This window comes from Strongylocentrotus purpuratus, unplaced genomic scaffold (genome assembly GCF_000002235.5).
Source record: "Strongylocentrotus purpuratus isolate Spur 01 unplaced genomic scaffold, Spur_5.0 spur5_scaffold_1, whole genome shotgun sequence".
Classification (NCBI taxonomy): Eukaryota; Metazoa; Echinodermata; class Echinoidea; order Camarodonta; family Strongylocentrotidae; genus Strongylocentrotus; species Strongylocentrotus purpuratus.
Window position 1 is genome coordinate 20,754,089 of NW_022145594.1, and position 23,284 is coordinate 20,777,372.

A 23,284-nucleotide genomic window follows, 5' to 3' on the forward strand; every position below is an offset into this window, starting at 1 on the left:
ATTGATAGCAAGACTTGAAAAAAAGATAATAATAATGGTTGTGGTTGTTATTTTTACCTGACTGCTAAGAAAGCATTAATGCTTGTAAGTAAACAACCAGACGGCCGACGGCTTTAGGTCCTCTCCGAGGGACCTGGTAATGAGGATTAATGCCTTAACAAAGGGCACTAGCGCATCGCCTTGGTTTCCATATTGCTCCGATTGTCTCATTTTCGCTCGCGTGAACATTGCCAGCACAAACCACTGACCTCTACCTTCTGTACGGATCATCGCCCATTCCCATCCATTATACGTTACGTACTAAAAGGCTGTATTGTCTGACCGTTCATGAATATTCATGTTTTTGCTTACCTCGGCTAAATGTTTGCTTTTACTAAATTGAAAAATTACGGTCGGGGCTGGATGAAATGGACATAATGAAATAGGCAGAAGTGATCTATGATAATGCATGCTTTTTATGTTTCGTGTGCTCGACCTATAATCTTCAAATCGCTTGGCAAACTGAGTCCAAAGTTAGACTTGTTTCACATGTGTATTATAGGCAATGACGAGATTGCAACCTATTTTGAAAAATTACGGTGGGTGAACTTTCAAAAGTCAATGAGACATGAGGGCTCCAATGAAAGAGCTAGTGATAACGTACGTCGGGTGGATGTGCTTTTCGTTTAAACAAAAAAATGAATTTTTAACGATTTAAAAAAAAACGTCCATAGGCTAATGCTACGTTTACACTATGTTCCCGGCGGCCACGGCAACCACGTTTCAGGACACCGTGGACGAAACGGGATGAACGTGAGACAACGTGGGGGACCGTATGGGCAAACGTGACAAGCCGTGATTGCCGTGGATGCCGGGCCAGATTTTTAAACTGTCAAAAAAATTGCCACGGCAGTCACGGTAGGAATGACAAACCTAGTAGGCCGTAGGTAAACGGGGTGAGCGCAACAAAACGTGACAAAACGTAACAGGCCGTAACAAAACTTGGAGGTGGTCCGTAGTGGGACGGTTTAAAGCGCCCGGCACGCTACGGCGCGTTGCGTTCTACTACGGTCTGACACAACACGAGGTCTCAGGATACCATGATTGCTATTGCTTGGGAGACCTTCTTTTTATACCGCCGGCACAAACGTGCTCGAAAGCTGCCCTGCGTCCACGTTTCATCCGTACAAAGCCTTGACGGAACGTGAAAAACGTGTCAGACCTTGATCAGAACGTGAGAAACGTGAGGGACCCCAACAGAACGTGACGGAACGGGAGGGAACGTACAGGCGTCCGTGTTAGACCGCGGGCCGAACCGTAGTGCGCCTTGGAGCCTCCGGGACAGCAGCCCCTATCCCTCTCACGGCCCGTCACGGAAACCGTGATAGACCGTGAGAAAACTTGGCAAGACCTAACAAAACTTGAACACAGAGGGGGAAAAGGGCCAAAATCCCACGGCGCACTACGTTTCGCGCAAACGGGGCTGCCGTGGCCGCCGGGAACATAGTGTAAACGTAGCATAACATGTTAGCCTGCTGACGCTGACCATGCTCTGACGATAGGGGGCGTTGTGAAATGAGACTAAGCGGAGCAATATGGAACCCGGGTCATCGGATTACGAGACCACTGCTCTACCGACTGAGCTATTGCGCCTCCTCAAAATAAAATAAAGATGGAATTAGAATAGAATAGAATAGAATATAATAATAATAATAATAATAATATGATGATAATTAATTCATATTAGTAAGGCACCGAAGTGCTAAAGGAGCACCATAAGACAATGCAACAATCATGTCTCTTCACAAAATGAGTAGGAAAAAACACATCGGAAAGGAATAAGAAGTAGGAAGAAGCTAAATCAGACAGATTTTGTAAAAATTGTATTTAAACTCTTGAACCGATCTGCAATCTTTAGTCCCTCGATGGAGAGCTATTAACAGCAAAGCCCAGTTGTGCTATTTTGTAATTGTAAAAGTTGATGTTGAGGCAAATTTAATAAAAGGGCTTTTCCATAATCAAGGAGAGATGAGATCAAAGCGTATAGGCAATCTTCTCTGTGGCACTGTGAGTTAGGTATGTATCTATGAATCCTAAGTTGCACAACCTCAGTTGCACTACCAAACTGACTCCAAACCAACTGTTTTCCCCCATTTTCGGGTAAATAATGTATTAATTTGTTTGGTCTCTAGTTGTACTGATATAAGTCTCTGTGTGAGTGGAGTATTAGATGATAAAGAATATGGTAATCTTACAGTGATAAACAGCAAACCACTTGAATTATTCTCTCAATTTTCAATCATTTACACACAAATTATACTATCACTATTGACCCCAAAACTTATTCAAATTGTTTTACCCAACTGTTGCTAATTTGAATATAATTTATAGAGATTCTTGCTAGCTAAAGGGCCAGGGTACATTTGAATACATATACTGTCCTCCAAGCCAAGCTTGGTTTTAAATACAGACATATTTTGTTAAACCTCCATCTCTTTCAGCATGCTAGTCCTACACATGAATATTTAAAAAAAAAGATTGTCACCTTATGATCGTATGTTTGATTTGGTTTGATATAGTTTTATTTTATTTGATTTATTTAGTGAGAGCAAATAAGTGCATCACACGTAGCTTTTTATACTATGACATTGATGTATATAACAGAAGAAAAACATTGTTGGGTAATTTTATCTTTATTTTTGTAGACAGTCACGTATGATGAATTGCTGATAGGACACCGGTGGACAAAGTCCTTTAACTTGGACCTGAGCAGCCAGCCAGATAAAAGAATAGTAGTGACGCTGAAAGTAGGTCAGACAAAACAATCACTGGTAGAACTGCTTTGTATGTTCAACTTTGCAATGTAAGTTTGCCATTGAATACAAAACCTCAATACATGACAAAAAGGGATTAAAGCCCAATAGAGAATGTTGTCAGTATGCTATAAATTAAAACCAGTCTGAATTTCACTATTGCTGATAGTTCATGTGATATCATATCAAAATCAAAATCATAAGATTTCAAATTGAGAAGACTCGGGGAAAAAAGAATGTAACAAATATAATAATCTATATAGTGCTTAATAACAAAATTTAAAAATCCAAACGTTTTACAGATATTGATACGGTTATCAGATTCATTCGCGCACAATGTGCAACCTCTCTACTCCCTGGGATGTATTCCATGTCTGTTGTACTATATACCCCTCCAAGCAAATTAGGGTCCGGGAAAGGTTGTTTGCTTATATACATACATAGCCATTGGCTACGATTTTTTTGTCTGCAACACCGCCTCCCCCTGTTGTCAGTATATATACTTACAGTAATTAGATACATATTTAAATCCGTTTTTAATGATTTCTTTAAGGAACCGTTCAGGTAAACAGGACGACTTTGAAAAAAAACTGACCACTGTTGCTCGAAGAGTTGCCAAGCCTGATGAGATAGATGATCTCGGGAAGGCCCTCGGCCTTCGACCAGGAGATGTCCAACATTACTTCAATGATAATATAAATTCATCATACATGGTTACACTATCAATGCTCCGGAAGTGGAGAAAGAATCAAACCGAGGCCACAGAGTGTGGAGCTCTGAAAGATGTTCTAGAGAAAGCTGGTCAAATTAATCTCGCTGATGAGCTATTTGGTACCTAATTGGATGTGAATGATATGCTTCTCTATACTGAGGACTGCATTGTTCAAATGATATACATGTATATATATATATGAGAGTAAAAATGGTTGCGTATAGCTTAATCAAAGTTCCCCCCTTGTTGGGGACGTGATGAACATAGTAACATTTGTAGTATAGTAAATCGGTCTTTAGATATCTACTCTTTATTTGCTACTGTTAAAATGCAATTTTGTACGTATGTGTATATTTACGATGACTTTACATTATGTTCAGCGCATTCTTTCAAGCCTTTGCAATAACCCGTAGTCTCGTACTGATTTTCACTGAAATTCACTCATTCCCATATTCGCATACACAGGGATCACACGGTTTCAGTAGACAATGACTTAAATGATGTTTATGAAGTAAAAATGTTTGCTATTCCTATTGCTATTCCTATTGCTATTGTAATGATGTTTTGTTTTGCATACATTTTTTATGTATGCAAATTTCAGTAGGTGAATTTCAGTAGGTGAATTTCAGTAGGTGATGATGGATAAGACTAATGAAATTGCCTTATGTTGATTTTTGAAAGTCTTTGCGACCATTCTTTTACGCACTAGAATTCAATTCTAGAATATTGACTGTGGCTTCGAGAAAAAAAAACCTAAGTTCACATTCACAAAAAAGGGAAATCATGTTGAATTTCCTATGTTATGGTACATGTATAAATTGCAATAGCAAATCCATTTTATTTGCTGCAACTTTTTTAATTGATGGCCTCTTGGAATTTTTTAGATATGCCTTGCAAACTGTTTTTATTGTAGAACTCAATAGTATTTGATATTATTTACCACTGAATAATTCATTGATCGACATTCTTTCTACGTATTTATTGTTTTTATGTAACTTTACACATTTAATACCATCAGATTTATATGTGTTAATACAATGTTTTTATCATTGTTTTTAGAATAATGACAACATGAAATGAAAAGAAATATACATGCTCGGTAATTTAATATGTTTATACTTATCCCTACGATCTAATCTATATATATTTGAAGAAAAACAAAGTTTACATTAAAATGTGGAAACCATATGAATCGTGATGAAAGTAGACAGTAAGTTATATCTGAAATTTTAGGAAAATACAGAAAGTCAAATTAAAGACGTGAAATTCAAGGCGTTATCCAGAGGAACAGAACTAATCGTGATTTACGATGTAAATCCTTGTGATACTCTCACCATTGGTGGAGTAAGGAAAAGTACTATTAGAACAAGAATTCACCAAGGATTCTATAATTCTGTACCTTAGAGGAAAAGAGACTGATTATTATAAGTCCTCCCATTTTGGATTTTGTTTGATAAAACAGAATCCCAAACATGTCATTAATTGTTAATCGTCAGGATATCACAACACAATATCGTGCTTGAGATGGAAAACATATAGGCCCTAAGTAGTAAGTTCTTCTTTAATCATAAAATACTGAAATATATATGTCAAATGTGAAATATGATTGCGATTTGCTACAACATACTCTGCAGTGAGGAAATGATCTACATAAAAGCTCTTTCATTATCATTAATAGTTTAAAGTATTGCCTATAGAAGGGTAAAACATTTGGATTGCCCTCTTCTGTACATAGCATGATTACAATCAGGCATTAAACATAAGGTACTGAAATTGCTATCACATAAATCATCAAAATGTAATGTGTGCAGATATAATGTTGAGTTTTCAGATATAAACGAATGCAAGAACAAGCTTTGTTTTATTTTTGTAGATTATGATCTGTGTATTTCAAACGTGTAAATTACAATGTCCTATTATCCATATATCATGTCAAACAGTGAAATACATACATTTTGACATATTCCATGAAGATATTTTTTGTTTTTACATGTTATTACAAGGATAAATATCCTAAAGTATTTTCTATTTTGTAGATTGTGATCTGTGTGTTTAAAATGTGTAAAATACAATGTCGTATTATCTATATATCATGTCAAACAGTGAAATACATACATTTAAATATCTCGTTGGCGTTCGTTATGAAACAAAGAATGCTCTAAATTGTGTTATTGAAACTTGTGAGAATTCCTTTAAAGATAATTGTGCCAAAAGTCTTTCATTTGGTACATAACGACCTTCCATTTTCATTTCCTTTGATATTCCAGTCTTTCAAAAGTGTGTACCAGTATGCTGAAATTATGTCAACCTCTTCATAGTGTACTCTTTTGTCCGTCATAAATACTATGCTAATATATAAAATGTGGGATGCATGTGCATTCCAGGTATTCAACAGGTAACGGCTTGTTCGGGTATATAAAGCGGTAAACCGCCGGGAAAATAAAGCAGCCACGTTTTTTAAACGTATATATAAACTACCTATTAAAAATAGCAACTTTGCGCAACAAAGGGCTTGCGCGTATATTTATTGAGCTCTGTTATTCACAATACAGAAATTGAATGTCTATTGACACTCCGTCACCATAATAAAAATATTTTAAAAAACACCCTTTTTTGCTGCGTATTATCTGATCGAGCCTTTTAGTGATACAAAAAAAATGTTTATGCAATTGTATGGAAATGAGATTTCTGGAGCTCTTTCAATCATCCTAATTGAGTCATTCACTCTTTGCCAAGTGAATTTTATGTTCATGTAATCGCCAAATATGCTTGATATCTTGCACAATGTCTATAAGTTTGATAAAACAGAATCCCAAACATGTTATTAATTGTTAATCGTCAGGATATCACAACAAAATATCGTACCTGAGATGGAACACATATAGACCCTACAAGTAGTAAGTTCTTCTTTAAACATAAAATACTGAAATATATATGTGAAATGTGATTGCAAATTTCTAAAAGATATCTTGCTCAGTGTCTATAAGTAGACGATAATTTTAATAGATTTTGTTTGTCTTCTAAAGATACTGTATGAGGTTTAATGCATCTGTATTTTGATACTCCCGAGATGTACTATAAGTATTGTAAGAATTCTTGTCAGTACTACATGTATTTGGATTTCTCAAGATATGATGTGAATGAATTTGTATTTTGTAAAGACCTACGCCTGAAATACGTCGAAGTAGTACTGTTGGTTTTGTATAAATTAAATATAAGGTGAATACCTGTCAAAAGTAAATAGACCTATTAAGTGTCATCAGTATTTCTGATGTGAGTTGATCTGTTGGTAATGTTCATGCTCTCTGTTTTCGTCTACAAACTGACTCTGATAGGAAGCAGGTTTGCGAACCGTCTTTGACGTCTTTCGGATGGTGACGTTAACGGTCGATCCCACACCTGAGTTATACCTTATTCATATGGATACACGTTTGTAAACAACAACAAAAAACACACTCACTTTTTTTCCCCGTAATTATTTACTAATTTATTTGATTTCATTCAATATCAAAACAATACAAATAATTCGATTAAAGAGCAAGTCCACTCCAAAAATAACCTTCCAAAAGAAGCAGGAAAATCATACAAACCGATCAAAAAAAGTTTGAGCAAAATCGGATAACATTATATAAGAAAGTTATGATTTTTAATGACATAAAAGACTTTGAAAGTCACAAGACAAATTGGCAAAGCACTCATGAGTCTGTGATGTCATTGCCTCACTTACCACCTATTTTTTTTCTTTACCAAATTAGAATTGATATTTATTTCCATGACATATACAAACATAAAATATGGAATTTCATAACAGATAACAATATCAAAATTACATATAAATTGACATAACAGCATTCAAAATATGAAGAAAATATGAAGGTATAAACCCAAGTTCAAAAGAAAAATGGTGCATTCGTAAAAGCCAATAAGGCTTGACAATTGAATGCACCAGGCGCAGAAGTAATAATAACATATACTTGGAAGAAGAAGAGAAGAAAAATGAATACAAAAGAGATGTATTTAGTATGAGAGGTGTGGTCTTAAAATAAATTATGCATTATAAAGAGAGAGAAGATGTTTCTTGTAAAGTCTTGTGAATGAATTATTAAAGCCGACAGACTGTAAAAAAGGAGGTAGGGAATTTCACATTTTAGGACCAACATAACGGAGAGAATGGGTCAGTATATTGGAAGAAGCATTCCAATTATGTAATTTATCAGCATTTCATGTGTAGTGGGTATCGACCGCATTGTTGAGACTAATTAGATGCATAAGGTTTGGAGGTAGTGAGTTTGAGAAAAAATCGTTGCATCAATGACGAAATTTGTAATTTAGGAAGAAGACGAATCGTTGTACCGTTCTTTTTTCTTTTTTTTTCGCCGGCGTTTTTTTTTTTTTTGGGGGGGGGGGGGACCGCCGCCAGCCCCCCCCCCCCCTTGTTACGCTCCTGCCCCCCCCCCCCACCGGTTTTGCCGAAAGGGTGCGTTGGGAGTGTCTCGTCGCGTCGCGTTGACTGGAACGGCAAAACCGGGGGGGGGTTAAGGTAATGGTAAGGTCTCTCTGTTTCCACCACCCTAATAATCTTTTGATTCTACTAAAAAAATCTTTGTAGTTTATCTCCTCCCTGATTCTTGGATTTAACGAAAAAATTGGTTCCTAAAATCTATATGCCTATGTCTTGAACTATTTTTCACAAATGTAATTTTCTAAATCTTCTTTATCTTTACCTAATAAATTGTTACATTTGTTTTTCTTCTTTGATTCTTTGATTCATATTCCCCCTTCCGCGCAAAGCGCGGAAGCTTCTACATTTCATTAAATAATTAGAGAAACAAGACAATTTATTGTACAGTTCTCGACTCTTAATCCTCGTCTGAATTCAGGTTTCTCCCTTCCGCGCGAAGCGCGGAAGCTTTTACGATTCATTGAATCATTAGAGAAAGAAGACGATTCGTTGTACCGTTCTCGACTCTTAATTCTTGTTTAAATTTAGTCCCACCCGCCCCTCCTGCGCGAAGCGCGGAAGCTTTGACGTTTCATTAAATTATTAGAGAAAGAAAAAAATTCGTTGTACCGTTCTCGACTCTTAATTCTTGTCTAAATTCAGTCCCACCCGCACGCCCTCCTGCGCGAAGCTTTGACGTTTCATTAATTTATGTGAGAAAGAAGACGATTCGTTGTACCGTTCCCGAAAATAATCCTCGTCTGAATTCACTTCACCCCCCCCCCCCCCCATCCAGCGCGAAGCGCAGAAGCTTTTACGTTTCTTTAAATCATTAGAGAAACAAGACGATTCGTTGTACCGTTCTCGACTCTTAATCCTCGTCTGAGTTCAGTTTTCCCCCTCCCGCGCGAACCGCGGAAGCTTTTACATTTCATTAAATTATTAGAGAAAGAAGACGATTCGTTGTACAGTTCTCGACTTTTAATCCTCGTCTGGATTCAGATTCCCCCTTCCGCGCAAAGCGCGGAAGCTTCTACGTTTCATCAAATAATTAGAGAAACGAGACAATTCATTGTACAGTTCTCGACTCTTCATAATCCAAGAATTCAGGTTTCCCCCGCCCGCGCTAAGCGCGGAAGCTTTTACGATTCATTAAATTATTAGAGAAAGAAGACGATTCGTTGTACCGTTCTCGAAAATAATCCTCGTCTGAATTCAGTTTCCCCCCCCCCCCTCCCCCTCCCGCGCATAGCGCGGAAGCTTATACGTTTCATTAAATTATTAGAGAAAGAAGGCGATACGTTGTACCGTTCTCTTTTCTTAATCTTTGTCTGAATTTTAAAGATGTTCTTTGTCTGCTTCTTTTTCTTTCTACTTCCTCTTCGTTTTTCTCTCCTCTTCTTTTTAGAGGGGGGGGGGCGGTGATTATTTCGGGGCCGCCCCTACTGCCCCCCTGGCTACGCGCCTGTGGTCAAATTAACACATTTTGATACCTTGTCCGACCCCGGAAGCTCAGACGTTTAAGGCAATAAATTACGGTCAGATAAGCATTTTTTTTTATAATCCTTATTAATTTGTCACACTGGCAGGACACTTAGGCGTGGGATCAAAGGGGCGAAGCCCCCAAAATCAGGGGTTTTAGGCATGAAATTACCGTCAGCTAAGCATCTAAGGGCCCGCCTTAGGGCCCAAGGTGGAATCCAGGGGGCAGAGCCCCCGGAAGCTCAGGGGTTTTAGGCGTGTAATTACGGTCAGATGAGCATTTTTTTATAATCCTTATTATTTTTTCACACTGGTAGGACACTTAGGCGTGGGGTCAAGAGGGCGAAGCCCCCCAAAATCAGGTTTTTAGGCACTAAATTACCGTCAGCTGAGCATCTAAGGGCCCGCCTTAGGGCCCAAGGTGGAATCCAGGGGGCAGAGCCCCCGGAAGCTCGGGGGTTTTAGGCGTTTATTTACGGTCAGATGAGCATTTTTTTATAATCCTTATTATTTTGTGACACTGGCAGGACACTATTTGGCGTGGGGTCCAGGGGGCGGAGCCTCCCCCCAAAAAAATCAGGGGTTTTAGGCATTAAATGACCGTCAGATGAGCATGGAAGTGGCCCACATTAGGGCCCTAAGTGGAATCCAGGGGGCAGAGCCCCCGGAAACTTACGGGATTTAGGCATTTAATCACGGTCAGATGATCATATTTTGATGCCTCTGTTGACACTGGCAGTGAACTATTCTTTCTTTCTTGCTCCATTTCTTTTGTTATTTCTCTTTAATATACTTTTTTGTTAAAGTGTGGGGGGGGGCTCGAGGCTCCCGATTCCCGCCGTTCCTCGGGCCCTGACATGTAGGAATCTCAAAAATCATATTTCTTGCCTGGCTGTAAATTTAGGAATTTGTCATTTTCCAACAAACGCATAAAAAAGTATAATTTACTAAAAAGTGAGGAAAAATCTCGGAAATTATGTAATTTCAGCCCTATTTGTAATCCACAATTATGGAATTAGAAATAACACACATTTGAATTTGATTTCCCCCAAGTTTTGTTTTTTTTCACCTAATTCGTGAGAATTTTTTTTAAATTCTTATTTGTTGTTGACCCGTCAGCCCCCCCCCCCCCCCCTCGTGGATCCGCGCCTGCAGAGGATCCAGACGGCGTCAAGGGGGGGGGGGGGGTTGTAGCCAAATCTTAATACAAAATTTAGTGCCGACTCACCCGGCCGGCGAATAAGCGGTGGGGGGGCGCTTTTGTTTTTTGTTTTATAAAGGTTAACTTTACGTTTTTATCCTAATTTTTTTTTATCGTTTGGGGGGGGGGGGCTAGGGGGGCCGGGCCGGAATAATCGCTACGTGGATCCGCCCCTGGCCTGCACAGCTATGCAGGCCGCTTATATTTAGTGACTTGAGAAGAAGAAGAAGGTGATCGAAAAGAAGAAGAAGACGAAGAAGAACACGATTGGAGGAGGAGGTGAGAAGCAAAAATGAATTGGACAAGGGAAGTTTCAAGAAGTAAAAAAAAACTATGTATGTGCATATAGGCGCCGAAGTGGGTGGCAAGGGAGCGCCCCCCCCCCCCCCAACGAAAAAGGGCGGGGGTAAACGCATCATCCCCCCCCCCCTCCCCGTAAAAAAAAAATAATAATAAAAATAATAAAACTTGAAATAAAAATTATATTTCATTGAAAGAAAAAGAAAGCAAATAGGAATTTAATTTTCTTAACATTCCACATGCCCCAATATTTATCAATGGAGCATTTTGATAATAGCGATACGCGCATATCGTGGAAATATTGTGAGATGATGGGAAAACGTGTTTTTTTTTTTATTATACGGGTGAGAAGACTTGAGCCCCTAAACACTGGCGTACTGATGGGAGGGCTTGGGGCAGTTGCTCCCCCCCCCCCACCCAATACAATTCAAAATTGGTTTATTTTTAATTCGATACCAGTGGTTTACAAATGTTGCTGAAATTTGTTGGGGGGGGGGCAATTATACCTTTTTAAGCGTTTGTGGAAAATTGAACATTCCCAAATTTACAGTCGGGTAACAAAATAAGCCGGCGAATAAGCCGGGGGAGGGGGGAGGGGTTTAAACATTTTTTTTTTTTTAGCTGAACGGGGGGGGGGGAGGGGTTGGGAAGTAAACACTCCTTTTTTTTTTCTTTTCTCGACATCCACTCCCCCCCCCCCCCCCCCTTTGAGCCAAAAAAATTAAAGTTTGTTGAAAGTCTTAAAAGAATAAATTGCCACATGTATAATATAACATGTACTTGGCTTTCTAGTACATACACTGTCGCTCATAAAGGTGGAATATTTTTTTTTATCCCAATTTATGGAATTATTCAAAAAATAATTTAAAAATAATAGATCTAGATAATAGTATACATTCTCAGATTTTATTGAATAATAATTTGCCAATGTGCGTTTTGCGTGACTACTATGATTATCAACTAGGGCAGTGGCGGATCCAGGGGTGAGGGCGCGGGGGCCCCGCCCCCCCCCCCCTTGAGGAAAAAAACATGCAAAAACACGTGATTTTTACCTTTTTGGGGGGTTGGGCCCCCCCCCCCCTGGCGCTCAAGGGGGGGGGGGGGTGCAAATTTTTAAATGTTCGAGTACCAAAAAAAAAATGTGGTCAGTACATGTATACTACATGTATTATTTAGATCTATTATTTAAAAAAAAAATTAAAATAATTCCATAAATTTTGATAAAACTTAAATATTTCACCTTTATGAGCGACAGTGTATGCTGCAAAAGCATGATGCTTGGCTGCTATTATGCTCTTTATTTTTTGTCTATACCACAATACTGAGAATATTTTGGGGGGAGGGGGGGGGGCACAAACAACGAGATCCCGGCATTGAAGATCCATTTGATTGTTGGTCTCTTCAATTCCCTTGGCCTAGCAGAAAAGCAATTTTGGGGTAATTATTCAAAACTCCAATTCTTTTTATCCCATAGCATAGCATTTTTGTCTATTGTCCAAACTTACAAAAACTGAATATATAAACAGTTTTTATCATTCGATATACAAACATGATAACACAATTTAATGATTCTGAAATTATTAGATTGAATATCTAAATACATGTAGCACACGTATCATGTAGCACAGGCAGAAAACAGTGTTTGTTTGCCTCCCTCTATCGATATCACATCTAACTACAACGCGTGTCATCGACAACATTGCTTGAGCACGTGCTGCGGATAGTAGTCAGAGTAGTTCCAAATTAGTGCCAGAAACACGACAAATATGGGCAGACCAGGTAACAAACATTCAGAATTATACAATAATACTAATTAAGTTAAACATAATAATCGTTTTGAATGCTTAAAATTAAGTGTCTTTGTGTCCGTTGATTGAAGTCAGCTTTTACTTTGGCTTTGCTTTCGTGTTTTGTCGACCATGCTCTGCATGGAATTTGGCTTCAGTCCCACATATTGAAATCGGTGTTTGTGACGAGATCTGAATGTGTCGTGACCGACGAGTGATGTAAATGTTTTTTGTTTTTTTTAATAATTGTTGTTTGGATATGAATGACTATGACTTTCAGTGATTTCCTTTATTACCAGTTATGTATAATTTATTTTGGTTATGAGCAGAAATCAGAGTAAAACGTGTCGAGAAACGAAAGAAATTTAAATTCACAAAAACATGTGCTCGATGACATCTGCTGATTTCAAATCGTCTTCTAGTTTCACCTTCACTATAGATTTATCTAATGCAGATATTAAAGATTTTGAAAGTAAAACCCTTGCCTTGAAAAGGAAATAGAAATGAAGTGAGAGAGAGAGAGAGAGACAGAGGAAGGGACGAATGCAATTTTTGCTTTTTATCAGGAGGGGCGCTGGTTCGACAGTGATGATCGTCCGCTTAAACGAGGATAATTGCATAAACGCGTACAAAATGCATCCTAAAAAATAAGGATGTATTTTTTCTTCGGCCCTCTGCTGGTTTCAGGTTCCTGATTGGCGCGCGCTGGCAATGCGAAAAAAGATTCTGCGTCATGAAATACCTCCAGTCGGCCGTCTGCTTTTATGGGTAGGGCAATTCCACGGTAACGGAAGGACACTCAGACAAGATTTTTGAACTTCAGGTTCATACTAAAAGAAATGTTTTATTAGTATGTATTAAACTATGGGGAACAAAATGTGTTTCAGTCAAGTGGAAAGCTTCATCAACTTCACAAAGTTTGGATAAACACTAATTAACTGGAAAAACCATGTCCATTTTTATGTCCTTCCGTTACCGAGATAATTAATATGCACATTCTTAAACTACTTAACTATAATGACAATTTTTTTGGGGAGAATTAAAGGCACTTATATAGGTATTATATCTGTACTGTTTCACATCTTATACTAATAAAACAGTTCTTTTAGTATGAACCTGAAGTTCAAAAATCTTGTCTGAGTGTCCTTCCGTTACCGTGGAATTGCCCGGTAGTCCGTCTTCCAGAGGATTTATTGCTCACAACGTGAAACTCAAGTGAAATGCATGAAGAAAATCATTGCAGAATCTGTTTTTCGCTGAATTCGTTGGATTTACTCTCTTCATGTTCAGCCAATAGAATCAAATCACATTCTTCCAGTCTCTTGGGCAAGATAGTGCGTATGCAGCATTTTTACAATTTTCACAATGGCCGGGAAATGAAATGTCCTTCCCCACAGCTTGGGAAATGGACAATACAAGTTCAAATTCAAAAAATGCCTGCCCCTCCCCTGTATCATACACGCAGGCTATGTTACAGTGAAAAACACTCTGTCCCTCGGATCGGACATTAAATGGAGGCCCCGTGTAGAGGAGAGTTAACACCTTTACTTGTTAGAAAGTAAACCAACTGCATTATTTGTATCGGTGTAAGGAGAAACTGGTGTAGCGATCCACCTGCATGCCCCCAATCAGTTATACCAGGAGGAGAGACCAGAGGGTTCCATTGTTTCAGTTTCCCTTTGCCTTTTATATTTTTTTGTAGATTAACGTAGGATTACTATTACTTCATGAACTATTTATATTTTGGTTGTAAGAGATTTGTAATTTTAATGTTAATTGAATTGATGTAAAAATGCAAATTCTGTTCCTTTGACTTACCGTATCAACTATTTCCCTTCTAAACCGCCTAGAGGCAATACGCAATTTGCAGTATAGAAATATCTTTATCATCTTTAGAAATATTTTTATTATTTCAATGAATAATAAATGATGTTGATATCTTTCTCTCTCGTGACAGGATTCTCACCAGGAAGCAGAGGGGGCTTCAGAGGGGGCGGAGACCGGGGAGGGCGTGGCGGTAGAGGGGGCTTTGGAAGCAGAGGAGGAGGCTTTGGTGGAGGACGAGGAGGAGGAGGTAGAGGAGGAGGTAAACATTTTAAAACCTGCTTTAATGCCCATATTCTATTTGATTTGTTTATATGAAACTGGTATGTCATATAAAGAATCAGTATAGTAAAAGAAGGGGACAGACTACTACAAATTAAAAACTTGTAAAGAAACGTTATATGAAGTTAGGACTAAACTAATTTTGAATCTGTCACTTGACATGACTGCTGGGCAATCGATAGTGCATGCTCAGGATTGGAAAAAAAGTTTATAATATGATAATAGAGTTTGGATGTTTCAAAATTGCAGATGAAGCCAATGAGAACATGTCCTGCATGTATGAGTAAAAAGTGTTGGGGGAATTATATTCATTTTCATCTGGCAGTGATGAACTTAACAATTTCTTCACTTTGAACAGAAGTATCTTGTTGAGAATATTGTTTTACTGAGCCAGCTTTATGTTTCAGTGCCTTTCCCCATGGTAATATTCATCTTCATCGTGATTTGTGGGTTTTTACAAAATCATAGTTAAATGTGTCATCCTTTTCATTATGATCATCACCATTACTTCACACCATACATTTTAGTCTAAATCATCCTCGTGAAAAATAAAGACAAGATCTTGTGAAACACTTTGTAGAAGTTATTTTGAATATTCATTTATGATTGTGAAATTTTACAGTGGTCACAAAGAACATACAAAAAAGAACAATACATACTTAAAATATAATTGAGTATATGTGGAAGAACTAGCAAAAGCCCAGATCTTTCAAGGGCTATTCCCAAGCAAGGAGGGGATAAGGAAATAGTCACCACCTCTATGTTGTTATTGATGTATTTCTTATCTCCCATCTCTCTGCTTTGTGTTTTTTTTTCTTCAGGTTTTGGTGGACGAGGTCGGGGTGGACCCAGAGGCAGGGGAGGAAGAGGTAGGTCTACTTAGTGTAACCTGAATGAGAGTCAAGGCACCTTTGCCTTTAATTCAATTCAATTCAATTTTTTTTTTTAATTATCGATTAAAAATTACATTGATACAAAAGATACAAAATATTTCATAAACAAATTTAGAAAATGAAATTGGGAACTACATTATTAAAGCTCTTATGCCTTGCCCAAGCAATCATAGCATAATGTGAAGCAAAAATTACAACAAAAAAACAACATTAATATTAAATGTTTTAAAAAGAAGGGGAAAAAAATATAACACAATATAAACAAAAGATAAAGAACTATACATATTTGAGATAAAGATCCCTCTCTTATCAAAAAGATACCCAAGAGCGATTAATGTGGTTCAAACCTCGCCCGTTCGTAATATAGATTGTCATGTTTTCCAATCCACATTGCATTGTCCAGATCTATATCATTTTGTAAACTTGGTCTGTCTCAACCAGTATTTGTTGTTAATTGCCTGTAGGATCTTAGCGAAATGTTATCATTGAAGATGATCAAAAGCAGTATTCCAGAATGTGGTGTTTTTAATCTTTTCTTCTTTTTCTTTCAGGAGGTCGAGGTGGCATGAGAGGTGGCTTCAAGGTTGCTATTGAGCCTCACAGACTTGAAGGTATGCGTTGAGATATTTTTTGGTTAAATAGTGGATGTTTTCAGATTTCTCATGCCCACCACAAAAAGTGCTCAAGGTGCTCCAGTATTGCTCAGATAATATTTGCATTTTGGTACTCCTAGAATTATTATTACAGCAAATAAATTTAATTAAATTGAAATTAAGTTTGTGAATTCTCTATTTTAATATCTCTATTGCAAAATATCAGTGTGAAGTTTTATTTTGAAATACCGGAAATCAAATATTTACACCTGGGGGTATCAGCGTTACTTTTGGGAACTCCCGGGGACTGGGCCAGGAACCTTTACAACTCAGTCCCTTATAATAATGAAATCAAAATTTATTTATTTATAAAGAGCATTTTGATATACATGTTCATACTGATCGTGTCATGTTTTCTCTTGATTTCAGCTGGGGGGTTAGCTTCCTCTTCGACCCAGTGTAGGGTCCCTTTAAAATTGTTATTCACTGGAGACAGTGTAGCGATTAAAATGAGAACGGTTATAAGAATTAGAATTGAAGATAATAAGGGACCTTGTTATTGGCGATGATGATCAAAACAAATTCTTCACTTTGAACTGAAGTCAAGTTGTTGAGAAAATTGTTACTGTCTGAGCCATAACGTCCGAGATAAACAAATGTGTATCGTCATGGAGATGCTTGTGTCTTTTGGTTGGTGAGTCATGTAGAATAAAGTGCTTCTGAAACGTTCTAGAGTTAAGAGATTTTTTTTCTTTTATATCACTCTTCCTCCGTTGAAAGACATTTTTTAATTGCCCACCCAAAAATCTCACTATGGATTGAATTACAACCGTGTTTTATCCTTCTTTTTTATAGCTTTTTTTCACAATATAGGACATGTAGTTTAAGCTTATGTATTAAATAAGTCTCTTAAGCTGTGTCCTTTAAATGGATTAAAAGGCGATTATCCAGCAGGATTATCGGACTTGGTTATCTATTACTTGTTTACATTTTATGGCTAAGTAGGTCAAAGTTCAGATAGCTTTGTAGAGCTCATTGTTCCGCTGGTGGGGTCTTGGTCTTCATTGCCAGTCTCTTCTTTGCGTTTACAGGTGTGTTCATTGCCAGAGGCAAGGAGGATGCACTGGTCACCAAGAACTTGGTGCCTGGGGAATCAGTCTATGGAGAGAAGAGAATAAGCATTGAGGTAATGATTCTGTGTGTGTGTGTTGTCACATAGCTTTGTGCCAGTATTTCTACCCATGAGCCCTATCAACTTTGTAACCCATTGACATAGTTTTTGCTTCATACGCATTCGTTTTCACACAAAAAAATAGAGAAATGGTACAAATAGATCATAATTGAACAGACACATGCCAAAGTAGGGCATAACATATAAACATAAAACATATAGTTGTACAGATATGATATATATGGTTCAATAAGATAATGCATATGAGGAAATTAGAATTCCGGAAATATTACTATTTTGAGATATATATAACAATGTTTCATTAAAACAATGTACAAAATACCCTCCCCCCCCCCCCCCAAAAAAAAAAAAAAAAAAGAAATTACTATTTGAAGAAGAAAAGTTTGTCAAATGAATCTTTGCATGGTTCATGTCAGGTGGCTCTCTCAAAAGATCTTATTGGAAGTGATGACTAGTTATTATACAGTGCAGATTGTACAGTCAAACCTGTCTATAGCTCCCGCCCAAGTGAAACACCAAAAGTGGTCTTCATAGACAGGTGGTCCTAAAGCAGGTTCAACTGTATGAAGAGACCCTGCCTAGTAGCCACACAATGTGGTCATCAGTAGCTTATAATAATAATTGTAACTTGTCATTTATAAACAAGTTTGATGAAACAGAGCCCAGGCAGAGATGCCAACCAGTACGATTTAATCGTATGTAGTACGATAATAAGAGTGGAATACGATAATACGTTCTCATCTCTTAAAATACGATTTTTCAACAAACAATTTTTTTTTTTTTTTTTTTTTTTTTTTTTTTTTTTTTTAATATCCGTAAAAACCACGGAATCGCATAGAAACATGTACAAGTAAACCCCCGCAACCCCAACAAAAGTTTGTTTTCCATTTTCCTTAAAAATGTTAATGAAAGAGCAAACATTTTACTTGACCATACGTACCAGTATCACATTTTTCTGAAATTTTACTGGCCCGGGCCCAACCGGCCATTAGTAGTGTTGAGTTTTCGAGAAAATCTGATTTTTTTTTTTTAGGATACTCAGTCTGTTTTTTTTTGTCAAGAGGTTGGCATCTCTGCCCAGGTGTTTGGGTGAGGCAGGTTTTCATTTCTTTCTCATGTTTTTACCATTTACAGGAGGGCGAGAAGAAGTTAGAGTACCGAGCCTGGAACCCCTTCAGGTCGAAGCTAGCGGCGGCCATCTTGGGAGGCGTCGATCACATTCACATGAAGCCCGGCAGCAAGGTGCTGTACCTGGGTGCTGCGTCAGGAACAACGGTGTCTCACGTCTCGGACCTGGTTGGACCGGTAAGTCCACAGCTGCCATCCAGACCTAGTTTGGAAGAATTATTCCCATTTTTTTAGCCTTTAAATTAATGCTATGATACCCTAGATTTCTCTCTTTTTCTGTAAACTACTTTGTAAGAAGTATATCAAATAGATTGTATACTCCTAAATTTGGAAGTCTCATGAAACCTCGACTAGCAATTTAGTTTCCTCATACAGTGATAATTTTTCTTCTTTTTTTGATCCAGGATGCTTTGAATTGCATTTGTACCTGAGTAGAAATTGGAAAAATCGCTGCAAAATAAAGTCCATTTCTGTCACAGTACATTGTTCATGAATACAAGCAATTTTATCAAAAATAATCATATTAGTCTCAGAATTGGAAAAGCAGAACCAAGGTTGTTAATAACTATTGGCAATTTCTTGTTGATTTTATGTTATTTAATCAATTCACAATGGTTCATTAAATAGACAAATTTTTTTTTCTTAATTATGAACAAGTAGAAATTAAAATAATTAAATGAAATTAACGATTAATTTAAACCCTTTAGAAAACTCTGAAACGCCGTGAGCATAACCGTAAATCAGAAAAACCTTTAAAATTTGAAAATCTGTTTGGATCATGAATTAGTCAAATCATTGCTACCAATGTTTACATTTGATGTATTACACCGATTCCTAATGTTTTTTTGTTTCTCCTATATTCGTCATTACAGGAAGGACTGGTGTACGCTGTGGAGTTCTCACACAGATCAGGCCGTGATCTCATGAACGTAGCAAAGAAACGAACAAATATCATTCCCATCATCGAGGACGCCAGACATCCACATAAGTACAGAATGCTGGTCGGTAAGTTGCATCACGCATGGGAGTAGAAGATGAATAGATAGCATGGACGTTTGACAAGTTTTGGGAGTTTTCTTGACTTGTAAAGGTTTACGGTAGGCCTGCTTCCTGATTTTTTTCCCATTTTTTTTCCTATTTTTTTTCCCCTGATTTTATCCTGACTTTCCAGATTTTTCCCTCATTTTCTCTATTTTCCCCAATTTTCTTACTTAAAAGGGAGGGAATGTTGTTAGATACCATTTTTTTTCTTCCCCCGAATCCTCTTCTTTTTCTTTAGTCAAAGGGGGCGTGGTTGAGGGAGGGGGGGGGGGGGCTTTTTCTTTTAGGTTTCAACTTCAGTCAAACCTGTCTATAGCGACCACCCAAGGGAAACACAAAAAGTGGTCTTTGTAGACAGGTTCCTTCAGTACATCTTTCAATGAGAAACCATTTTCAAGGGAAACAACAAATGTGGGTCGTCTTTGTAGACGGGTTGTCACTAAAGCAGGTTTGAGTGTATTATGAGGCATCGTATTAAAATCACAAGACAGAATTTGTGAAGTTAATGATAGCACGATCTTAAATAACCAGCGTGAATAATTTCGCAAAGATTGACGGCATATCTTCTGAATGCTAGAAGCGCATCAAGTAGTGTAAATTTCACGAGAGCTCATGTCGGGTCGCCATCATTATCATGTCACATTCATTATTATCACCAATTTCATTATAAACTGCTCAATTTATAGACGCACCTTCCCTAATTAATTCTGATGTTATATACAATCATTATGAAATATTGTACACATGAGCTTACTTTAATTCATTTTATAATGTGTAACAAAAAAATTTAGCACATTGTTATCCACATATTTATGTATCAGACTTGACAGTTTCTTTGACTCTGTGTAAATTATTTCTACCACCGTTATATATCTGTTTGTATTTTTATATGTATTTGAAATCCAACCTCAAGTTTTGGTTGTAAGAAAGGAATAATACTAACTAAGTCTGACATTTGAAGTGTGTCTGCATGTTCTGTTTGATAGGTATGGTCGACTGTGTGTTTGCTGATGTAGCCCAGCCAGACCAAGCCAGGATCGTCGCTATCAACGCCCACAACTTCCTCAAGAACGAAGGCCACTTTGTCATCTCAATTAAGGTGAGTGTCCTGGGGAAGAAAGATTTGTAATGAGGCAAACGCACCTTGTATTTTCCCTTTAGAAACCTGTATATAAAGACCACCCAAGGGAAACAAGAAAAATGGTCTTTATGTGCAGGTTCCTTCAGTACATGTTTCAGGCTTGATAATTACCTGATTTTTGTTTATTTATTTTTTTCTTCCTGATTTTATCCTGATTTTTCCCTGATTTTCTCTATTTTTCCAGGATCTGTAAAATGGATGATTCTGTATTGGTACCCGTTTCACAAAGCCTTTTTTCAATGACAAATGACAAAAAAATCATTGGCCAATCTGAAGCAAGGATTTCACTAGCCCCCCTGGTGTGTGTTAAGATATCCAAAAGAACCTATGCATATATCTAGGAACAGTGTGAAAATCCATTTTTGTTCATGGGAACTCTTTTTCGATACTCGTGCAGGAATTTTTATGTAAATTTTGTTTATGTACCTCTCGTTCAGATGATTTCCAGACCTCTAATGATGCTTTCGTGAGCCAAATTACTTACCCTTTTTCTTCTCACTGGTCATAAAGTAAAATCTTTGTTTCTTACGTTTGTCCATCCATCAGGCAAACTGCATCGACTCTACGGCCCAACCCGAGGCGGTGTTTGCGGGCGAGGTGAAGAAACTCATAGCAGAGAAGCTCAAACCACAGGAACAGTTGACCCTTGAACCCTATGAAAGAGATCACGCCGTCGTAGTAGGAGTATACAGGTATTTGATGACTACTTCATGGCTTAGAATTTGACAGGGTCACAGAAAGGTCATCTTTGGTGTATGATGTGCCTGAAAATGCTCTGATAATTCTATATCATAGTTAGAAAGGAATAATAACCATTTCTTATACAGCACTTTCGACATTGAGAAATGTAGAATCTACAACTAAAAATAAAATCTTTCACTAAATCCTACCATTTTATCTTGAGAAGGAGAATTGATGTGGAAGCATTAAGCAGAGCTGCCTACCATACTGTTTTTGCCGGAATTACTCTGTTTTTTCCTCCAAACTACTCCAAACTACGGTATTACGGTTTTTCTTCATAATTTTTTTTTTTTTAAATTTTTAATTGTTTATTTTTTTTATTTTTTTTACATACCGCACGTCAAACAACTGCCCTAAAATGGTGATTTGATCACAAATTCAATAGCAAACTAATTTTAAAACATACTTGAAGAGAAAAATATTCTCAAAAAAGAATGAAATGCTGATAATACCAAAATAACCACCAAAAAATTTACCTGCTTGCATGGTAAAAACGGCATGATGAAGGAACATTTCTGCATTGGAAGTGTGTCGCGCGTGGCTGTAAGTTTCGTTTTTATGAATTCCTTTTTTTGGTCGCACAAGGTTGGCAGCTCTGATTAAGTACTTACGTTTAAAGCAGGAACAGAAACTAGTCCTGACATTTTGTTACAGAAAAAGTAATGAAAACATTTTGAGATTTTTCATGTATAAAGTTGCAGTAATCATAAAAAAATATCATGAAATATGAATTATGTTTTGAATTGTCTAATTGTTTCTTTTCCTTGTCTTGATCTGTTTTACAGAGCACCACCCAAGAAGAAGTGAAGGGATCGTGAGGAAGAATTTTTATTAACGAAAGACTTTGACGGCCAAACCGGTAGCAGGTCATTCCTACCAACCCCAACACACTGAAAGCTCCAGCTTACCATGAATAAACAACTTAAGACCCACTTCTGCAAAATTGGACAACCTCCTTGGCCTGCAAGTTTATAAACTTTATAGACTTTACTCAGCGCATGCTCTCGATGCATCAGGTCGTAGGGTTGGTGGACGCTGTAAAAACAGTTATTCATGATCTTGTTACGTCCTATTATGGAACTAATAGGACAATGTTTGATTTTGATCTGGATGGAGTGTGAAATGCAAGAAACTGTTGAGCACAGCACTATGAACTCCTTATTCAACTATATTGTCCGTCTATTGTAAAGTACCACTTAAGCTGTCCATGTTTTTAATGATTATAATATAATTATAAGATGCTGCAGATCCCCCCTTTCAAAATGCAGTCTGCAAACTTTTAATTTTTACAATGTAATTATTGCTTTTCACCTGTGTTCCTTATACTGGTTTCATCATTATTTCATTGAAAAACTCATGAAATGTCCTCTAAGCAAGAGCCTGCTCAGTGAGTTCATTGGTGTCTATAATCGTCGTGTCTATAATCGTCACTCTTGGCGCTTTTCTGGGTCGGCCTCTATATACGTTGTTTAAGCAGTTTAATTCCATGATCAGTTTCAATAGTGTAAGGCATTATATTCTGAGGGGTTTTTTTTCTTCAAGTTTTATGATTTTATTTTAGTTTTTAAACTTTTTATTTTAAAATAGTTATCTGAATTATCTGAAAGGTAGATAGCGTTTTATGTGTCTAAAATGATGGCCTTGGACCTCTTACTTGGACCCCCGGTCAACATTTCATTCAAATCATGAGTCTTTGTCATTTAATTTGTGAAATCTACATTTACCAAATGATTT

At 37.4% G+C, this 23,284-nt stretch overlaps 1 protein-coding gene across 2 annotated transcripts; it reads left to right on the forward strand.

Annotated features, from left to right (window-relative positions):
• Positions 1 to 12,598: 12,598 nt before the first annotated feature.
• On the forward strand, positions 12,599 to 22,856 carry LOC591797 (rRNA 2'-O-methyltransferase fibrillarin). Of its 2 annotated transcripts, none has more exons than XM_791348.5 (10): positions 12,599 to 12,707; positions 14,673 to 14,801; positions 15,643 to 15,690; positions 16,266 to 16,325; positions 17,399 to 17,493; positions 18,634 to 18,804; positions 19,500 to 19,632; positions 20,655 to 20,767; positions 21,356 to 21,501; positions 22,336 to 22,856. In XM_791348.5, the coding sequence occupies exons 1-10, from the start codon at positions 12,695 to 12,697 to the stop codon at positions 22,355 to 22,357; spliced, it is 930 nt and encodes a 309-aa protein (XP_796441.3). In that variant the 5' UTR covers positions 12,599 to 12,694; the 3' UTR covers positions 22,358 to 22,856. The 2 variants fall into 2 exon arrangements, with proteins under 2 accessions (XP_796441.3, XP_011661268.1); XM_011662966.2 differs by having other exon boundaries at positions 14,673 to 14,789.
• The last annotated feature ends 428 nt before the right edge of the window (positions 22,857 to 23,284 follow it).